Below are 8,956 nucleotides of genomic sequence, written 5' to 3' on the forward strand. Positions count from 1 at the left end.
CAGAGGACCTGAATAGGTATTTCCCCAAACACGTATAGATGGCCAACAGACTCATGAAAAGATGCTCAACATCACTAATCATCAGAGAAGTGCAAATCAAAACCACAATGAGATAACATCTCACACCTATCAGAATGGCTATCAGCAAAAAGGTAACAAATAACTAATTTGGCAAGGATGTGGAGAAAAGGAAACCCTTGTGCACTATTGGTGAGAATGTATATTGGTGCAGCCACTACGGAAAACAGTATGGAATTTTCTCATAAAATCAAAATTAGAACTGCCATATGATCCAGCAATTTCACTTCTGGGTATTTACCCAAAGAAAAAAACTAATTCAAAAAGATTTGTGCATACCAATGTTCATTTCAGCATTATTTATAATAGCTAAGATATAGAAGCAACCTAAGTGTCCAGCAATAGATGAATATATACATATATGCAATGGAATATTACTCCACCATAAAAAAGAATGAAGTATTGCCATTTGTGACAACATGGATGGACCTGGAGGGTATTATGCTCAGTGAAATAAGTCAAACAGAGAAAGACAAAAACTGTATGATCTCACTTACATGTGGAATCTAAAAAACAAAATGAAAATAGACTCACAGATACAGAGAACAGGGGAGGGGGCTAGGAGCAAAATAGGTGAAGGGAATCAAGAGGTACAAACCTCCAGTTGTAAAATAAATACGCCATGGGAATGTAATATATAGCATAAAGAATACGGTCAATAATAGTTTAATAACTTTGTATGGGGACAGATGGTTACTAGACTTATCATGGTGATCATTTCATAATGTAGTACAACTGAAACATAATATTGTAATATATTTCCATTTTAAAAGTTAAAAAATAATAAAGATGCAAGGTGGGCTTGGAGATGAGGGAGGAAGCAGACAGAATAAATAATGATGTGAGGAGTCAAAAGTCCACTCTAAGCAGAGTTTTGACTGGAAAGGGAGACGGTGAAAAAGGAAAGAGGATGCAGGAAGTGGGCCAGACAAGAGGGCTTGAGGGTAGCACTAAACCAGTCTTCCTGACTGGGAAACTCTTGTTTATAACAGCATTTAAGGTGGGAGTGGTAGGTGGCTATTTAGGTGTCCCCTTCCCAGAGAATGGCCCTGCATGGCAGATAAATGCTTGGACATTTCCTGGAAATGAGATGACAGCCAGGAAAGGAAGCAGTAGCTTTATACCTTTAAGAGGAGGTAAGGCAAGATGAAGGAAAAAGGGCTTCCCTGGTGGCACAGTGGTTGAAAATCCGCCTGCCAATGCAGGAGACATGGGTTCGAGCCCTGGTCCAGGAAGATCCCACATGCTGCGGAGCAACTAAGTCCGTGCACCACTACTGAGCCTGCGCTCTAGAGACCGTGAGCCACAACTACTGAGCCTGCGCGCCTAGAGCCCGTGTTCCACAAAAGAAGTCACCGTAGTGAGAAGCCCGCGCACCGCAACAGAGAGTAGCCCCCGCTCACCACAACTAGAGAAAGCCCATGCACAGTAACTAAGACCCGATGCAGCCAAAAGTAAACAAATTTAAATTTTAAAAAAGATGAAGGAAAGGGCTTTTCTCTCCCATCAATTCAACTTACAGATCTAGTTTGGATCAATTTTGTGGCAGTAGTGACCAAAGCCACCTCTATGGCAAATCCCAGAACAAAATATGTACTATTTCCATTTTACAGATAAAACAGCTTTTGAGAAATTAATTGTCCAAGGTGTCACAGGTATAAAGGGACTGAATCGGGCTTTTGTTTCTCTCAACTTTTTTTTTTTTTTGGTTTATTATTATGATAAAGTTCAAACATACACAAAAGTAGAAAAACAACCCCTCTTGTACCTGGCTACAATGGATCAGTCATACCCCGAACTAGTCTCTTCCTTCTTGTTTTAAAGCTTATCTCAGACATATTTCACCCCTAAGTACCTCAGTATATATTGCTAAAGCATAAAAAAAAAAACTAATTCCTTTAACATGTCTAAAATTTAATAAGTCCCTAAATACCAAATATCTGAATTTTTTCTCTACAGTTGATTTTTTCAAATCAAGATCCAAACAAGGTCCACGCACTGCTCTTGGTTGGTATCTTCCTCACGTTTCACTTGATAAGTACTCATACCTGTTTTTTTTCTCCTTGCAACTTATTTGAAGAAACTGGCTGCTGGTTTCTGGAATTGTCCCATATTCTAGATTTTGCTGATGGCATCCCCATGAACTATGCTTTGAACCTGGGTCCTTTAAGACTTCAAAGCCAAAACTCTCCCCACAAGGCCACTCTGTATTTACAATAATGTGAGGACCTACTATCTGCCAGGCTCTTTTTATATATGTTATTCCTGCTCTTTTTATATATATTATTCCTAACACCTCACAAGGTTTTTTTTTTTTTTTTTTTTTAAGATGTAACCCACCCTCAGAGAGCAGGCCCCCAGTGACAAAGCTAGATGATGGAGCCAGTATTACAAGTCCAGTCAGCCTGACTCCACAGCCCATTTTCCCCATGCCAGGTGGTAGCTACCACTGCATTGGGGAACCGGCAGTCTCGGTGTACAAAAGCAAATGGATGGCAAGCTAGTATTAACAGATAGCTATTCCTGACATAATCATCCATTCCTTCCCAAAAAACACAGGAAAGAAATAAGACCAGCCAACTATGGGAGGAGGAGCCAATGTAATGGCTAGTCTTTATTGGAAAGAAGAAACTTTACATCACATTTTGAGTGAGTTAGTGCAGGGGCTCAGTGTGCCAGCTGGTGGGGCACCAGCTTGTAATGGGTTCCACAGCTAGGGCATCGCTGGGCCTCGCCTTTATGCAGCCAGAACCAGATGACAGCACTGTTGTCTTCTTCACCTGAAAGAAAAAGGTGGCTGAAGGCCATCCAGCCTAGAAGAGGGGACTTTTTCAACGTTAACCTCTTTTCCTCAGACACCTCTGAGACACAGAGTTATGGCTGACACCTTAAGAGAGCAGTTCAAGCTCTCCCCATTTTTCAGATGAAGAAACTGAGGCCAAGTTTACCTGTGAGTAAGCTGATCTCTTATCAGAGTCACCATAGGTTCTCACAGTTCCCTGCCTATGTAGAACCCCAAAGCTGGGTGCATCCTGGTATGTACCCCTAGTGCCTAACATGGTGTGTGGCAAAGAGAAAGTACAATAAATATTTTCTAGATGAATACTCCTTCATGCTGACTCTCCAATGAGCCAGTGTTATTGATGTTCCAGGCCTCTTTACGGTTAAGGATGACCTACTCGGGCAGAGAGGCCTGAGGGCCAAGACCCTTAGAACAACTTATTTCCACACACATCTTCTTTATAAACCTAGACTCACACACAACAACAGAGGTGCAGCAGCTGATAGACATCCTGTGTATTAAACAAATATTAAACAAATGGATAAGAAAATAGTGGTGAGGTACTTACAGATGCAGCCCACTATCCGCTTATCGGTGATGGAGGGGACTAAATTAGGGTCTTCCTTGGTACCTGAGGCTGCCTTTGGGGCGAGCATATTGTACGGGTCCTGAAAAACAAATGAAGGGTCCATTATGCCAAATGACCCCTACCCTCTAGGGGCCAGCAGTACTGTTCCCACAAGCCAGGTTTCCTGGATGAAAGGCTCCCAGAGAGGAGGCCGCTCTGACGCCATCCACGGCCATGAGCTCCCGAGAAGGCACAAGGTTCTCCTCACCAGTCCCTTGCGGGCAGCCAGCATGACCTCCCTCTCCAGCCCAGTGGCCTGTTCATCATCAGTAGGAACACCACCTAAAGGAAAATACGTGAATTATGATGTCGCCTGAAATGATCAAGAAGGAAAATGCACATATGGACATCTCTGCATACTTCTAGTGGGTCCACAAGCTCCTAGAGGCTACCCATACCCACTGTCCCCTAAGGACCAAAGTCACGATACCCAAAAGTGGTACACGGGGTGATCCTTTCTTCCTTCGACCATGGAAGCCCATTTTTCGGCATTTTTTCTAAAACCAGGTCAACCAGAGTCCTAGTGGAGCGCATCGGCCTTGAGGCGGGCGCGGGCCTGAAGGTCGGCTTAGCCCCTCCACGTCCCGGATGCAACCCCTGCCCACCAAGGTCACCCGGCGTCTACGTTTAGGATTTTTTCGCAGAGGGGTCAGTATGGTGGTCAGTAGCAGCGGCGGCCGAGAACAACGGGGAGACGCCCGCGGAGTCTTGAGGTTCCCGGGTCCGTAGGGGCGGTCACTGGGGCCCGGAGAAGCTGAACGGCCTCAACCCCCCGCTCCTTGCTGCCTTAACACCACCCCGGGAGGGTAACGGCGCGGGTCCCCGGCGCTCCCGGCAGGCCAAGTACCTCCAGACGCCATAGAGCGCACCACGGAGACTCCACTGGGACCGCGGGCCCTCAGGGCCTGCGCGGCCAGCGCCCCAGCTCCGCGCAGTAACCTTGAAGCCATCATGCCAGCTACAAACACCAGCACTTCCGGGAGCAGGCTCCGGAGACAGAAGGGACTTCCGGGGGAGGGCTTCTTTCCCCTCCGTGTCCATCTTCCGCTTCCTTCCGGCCTGGAGCCCGCCCCACTCACCTGACTCGGCCGGGGGGCGGGGCCTCGGAAAAGGCTGCGCATGCGTAGCACTGCTTCATTGCGTCCGCCGTGCAGCCGGGCAGGCGTGGAGGTGGTCAGGGTCTCAATTGTAGGCTTCTGGCGGCCCTGCCGTTTACTAACGCTGGAATTGGGTGCAACTCTTTTTGCGTCTGTGGGCCTCAGGGTCCTCGTCCGTGAAACGGGTCAACCACACTGGAGTTCCTGTGCTTCTTGCATGATAGTGATGCTCAGGCAGCGTGGAGGCAGCTGATGGAAGACGTGAAGCCAGTGCCTGTCAGGATACTTGCTGCACGCCAAACTGTCCAGATTTACGAGTGGACTCCCAAAGGCCACTGTGTTAGTTGTGATGCATGCTAATTGTGATGCTGGTTCTCCTGGCAGTGTGTGAGCCACTGCAAACTTGTGGCCCAGCCTACAAGAACTTGGGCAGGACCTGCCCGCAGTCCTAGCATCAGTTTCCTGTTACAGTGGTTTTGAGGTGATGAGGTCCAGGCCTGAGGCGAGGCTGGGGAGGGGGAGGAAGGTAGGGCCAGATTGTGGACCCTTCCCAGGACCAAAGACCTTGGTGATGTGGGGTAAAGGGGTGGCTACTGGGAGGCTGTTAACTCAGAAGAGGTTAAGGGAGGGGAAGCAAGAAGCGGAGTTGCTAATGGAAGATGGAGTCCCAGAACGTACTGGGACGGGAGTTCTGCGTTTAAAACTGAAAACATCTTCCGTAGCTCCCCCATTGCCCACAAGCTAAGATGTGCAAGTTTCTTAGGGTGGGCTTTGTAAACACTGCCTGCCATGGGCTCCTAGGACCTAGTTCCCATTGTCAGTATAGCCCTGTCACAGTCTGGCTGCATGTAGTATCGGTTTCCCTACCGGATAGAAAACCCCTTCAGAGCAGGAATTATGCTCTATTCACCTTTGAATTCTCAGTGCCTTGCAGAGGCCCGGCATATAATAGGACCAAGTAAATTTTTGTAAATTTGTTTTTTGGAGAGAACATATAGAATCAGTTTTGTAGGGCTTCTCCTGGCCCAATGAGGTCAATTTGAGGTAAATTGGGGAGGGTTGAAGTCCCAGGTGTTCCCACCTGTCCCGTGGGGGTTATATTTTCAAAAGGACCTGGTGGAGCATTTCTTCACATGAGCACAGCTGGTCTTCGTGGGTGCCCCTCCATCAAGAAAAAAAAAAAATCATCTCTAAGGCCAAAGATGTCTTGATCCTCTTTAAAGGTGTGTTTTGCTTTGAATGGCTTCTGCTGTTACTCCCTTCTTCCTTACCTCCACTGCACCCCTTCCAAATTAAACTGGGAAAAAATTCCCTTAAGTCCTAGGAATGTTCCCCAGAATCTATAGTTGATTTGTACCTATGGTTAGATGTTTAATGCTGGGGGGAAAAAAAGCATTGGTCTGGAAAATAGGTGTTCTGGGATGGAACCCCACCAGCCAACTCAGCAAGTCACTTTTTGTTTTGGCCACCATTTCCGCATCAGTAAAATTATGATTAGACTAGTATTTCCCAAAGTATATCCCATGGACTCCTGGTCTCCGGATATGCTCTCAGTAAAAAGGTCTTGGTCAAGATAGGAAAGTTCTGCATTTGATAACCACCCTTTTGGAGATGAAGACACTAGCATGTTAAAGACTGATGCGGACTGCAGCAGAGAATGCTGTTTAATTTTCCCATCATAATTGAGCACTGTTTGCAAAGAAACACCTGCTAACCCAACTCTCAGCGGACCAGGGAGAAATTCTGTTCTGATGTGTTATGGTTCCCTCCTGCCTGACCATAAGATGGTTTATTCCAGGCTCTAAAATGGAAATAGAGTTGAGGCTTGTTTCTCCCTCTCACAGTAGGCTTGCCTAATCATAGGATGTTTTTTGCAGGTGGATAGAGAAGATGTGATATATATATAGATACATAGATAGATAGACACACACACACATACATACAATGGAATATGACTCAGCCATAAAAAAGAATGAAATTTTGCCACTTGCAGCAACATGGATGGACTTGGAGGGCATCATGCTAAGTGAAACAAGTCAGACAGACTGTATGATATCACTTACATGTGGAATCTAAAAAATACAGCAAACTAGTGAATATAACAAAAGAGAAGCAGACTCACAGATATAGAGAGCAAGCTAGTGCTTACCAGTGGGGTGGGGGAAGGAGGGAGGAGCAAGATAGGGGGAGGGGATTAAGAGGTACAAACTATTATGTTTTTATATAATAACATGTAAGGATATATTGTACAACATGGGGACCATAGCCAATATTTTATAATAACTATAAATGGAGTATAACCTTTAAAAATTGTGAATCACTATATTGTACACCTGTAACTTATAAAATATTGTACAGCAACTATACTTCAATAAAAAAATTTAAATCATTAATGAGTATTTTTTAAAAAACTGTCTATTCAGTACATTCATAGTTGCTTGTATTTACCTAAAGGAACTCTGGAAGGATACATAGGAAACCAGTACAAGTAGTTACCTCTGTGTCCATGTTGGGTGGGGGAGGGAACTGGGCCCCTGAGGACGGGGTGGAGCGAGACTGTTCCCTGCAGGCCTCTTATACCATTTGGGGGTCTTGTTTTAACTGTGTGAATGTATTATCTATTCAGAAATGAAATAAACATTTTTAAAATTGGCTATTCATATTATTTTGGGAGATTGTTTAATTGATTTGCAGAGACTCAATGTTAGGGAAGTTATATCAATTCCTTTCCATGGGCCAAGGCTGGTCACTATTCAAGAGTGAATCAAATGTGGCTTCTGCGTTGAATCTATCACGAGTGATTGGAAGAGGGGAGGTTGTGCTTCACTTGGGCCAAGTTCACACAAGCTTGAAGGAATGGGGTCAAAAAAGGACTTAATCCGCATTTCTGTTGCCAGAAAGAGCAGCTCTGACTGGATCACAGAGGCCCCACCTCTTACAAAAGCAGATGTAGGATCAGTTTTTAATTATAACAAGGGGTGAGGGAGACAGTTGCCGCGTGAGGCCTGGCCCCATCTGCAGCATTCAGGGACAGCTCGGAGCCCCGGCGCCCCCTAAGGGGGGCTGAGGATCATGTGACCCAGGGCCTGAACCTCTGGCAGGCTGCTGGGGGCCAGGACCCTTCTGGTGGAAAAGCCAGGTCAGAACAAACTGAATGTTTTTGTGCAGATGCTGCAAATCCAAAATGGGTCACCTGGCGCTGTGTCAGCATGGGGCCTGGCTGGGGCTGGGGCTCAGAGGGATCCGAGGGGGCTTCTTATTTACAGTGTGTGTGTGTGTGTGTGTGTGTGTGCGTGTGTGAAATGAAAGCAGTCTGGTGAACCAGGGGACAGTACAGGACACCTCACACAGGAGAAAGGTGAATTGCCACCCTTCCTCCTCCTCCCAGGACCCTTCTCTCGCCCACTGATCCCCCTGCCCAGCCCCGTAGAGCTCTGTTTATTCTTTCAGGGAGGAGCCTGAGCCCCACCTGGGAAGTCCTAGTATTCCTCTCTTCCTCTACATCCACCTCTTCCTTCCCTCTCCTTCCCCCTCCTTCCCCCTCCCTCTGGGCCAAGGTCTGTTGTTCCCAAGTCAGTTGGGTCCCCACTGCACTGCACGGAAGAGGTTAGAAGAGGACCGTTTGCAGAGGGTGCACAGGGTTTAGGGAGCCCCAGGGGATGGTGAGGACCGGGGACGGCCATGGTGGGATGCTCTGACCACCTGGGCCAGGCAGTGCTGGCACGTGGTGACCACTGTAGCAGCAGGAGGCGCTGTGCCCGGGCCAGAGCCTGGCGGGGGCGGGAAGGGCCCCTGCTTCCCCAACCTCTCTCTCCTCCCACCCTCCTCGCTGCCTGGCTGGCAACCAGAGGGCAAGGGAGTCCCTGGATGTGGGCCATGGAGGTTAGTGCCCCCCAAGCAGAGAGAGCAGGGAGAGGGGTGGAGGGTGGACCTGGGGGACCAGGCAGGAAGTGACCAGCATGATTCTCCGGCTGGGACAATCCCTGCTTAGATGGCTCAACCACACTATCACCAACATTTTCAGCTCCTTGCTCCCTTGCCCACTGATCTCAACACTAAATTTACTCAACCATGTTTTTTCTGCGTTCCTGCTTCCAAGGTGCGTAGCACGGCTGGAGAACGTCACACACTATGACAGGCTCGTGACTGTTGCCCTTGGCTGAGCCATTGTTATTGGGAGCTTGGCAGTTCTTTTGCTCACTGTTCTTTCTTTCTTTCTTTTTACTGATTTATTTTTGGCTGTGTTGGGTCTTTGTTGCTGCGCGCAGGCTTCTCATTGCCGTGGCTTCTTTCACCGTGGAGCACAGTGCTCTGGGCACGCGGCTTCAGTAGTTGTGGCACGTGCGCTCAGTAGTTGTGGCTTGCAGGCTC

The 8,956-nt window shown here is 47.4% G+C and overlaps 1 protein-coding gene across 1 annotated transcript; it reads right to left on the bottom strand.

The window, feature by feature from the left end:
* Nucleotides 1-2,659: 2,659 nt before the first annotated feature.
* Nucleotides 2,660-4,478, bottom strand: LOC132501725 (cytochrome c oxidase subunit 5B, mitochondrial). Its single transcript, XM_060117439.1, has 4 exons — nucleotides 4,336-4,478; nucleotides 3,697-3,770; nucleotides 3,429-3,528; nucleotides 2,660-2,858 (listed from the first exon to the last, which is right to left on the bottom strand). The coding sequence occupies exons 1-4, from the start codon at nucleotides 4,439-4,441 to the stop codon at nucleotides 2,746-2,748; spliced, it is 393 nt and encodes a 130-aa protein (XP_059973422.1). The 5' UTR covers nucleotides 4,442-4,478; the 3' UTR covers nucleotides 2,660-2,745.
* Nucleotides 4,479-8,956: the final 4,478 nt, after the last annotated feature.

This window comes from Mesoplodon densirostris, chromosome 14 (assembly GCF_025265405.1).
Source record: "Mesoplodon densirostris isolate mMesDen1 chromosome 14, mMesDen1 primary haplotype, whole genome shotgun sequence".
In the NCBI taxonomy this organism is placed as follows: Eukaryota; Metazoa; Chordata; class Mammalia; order Artiodactyla; family Ziphiidae; genus Mesoplodon; species Mesoplodon densirostris.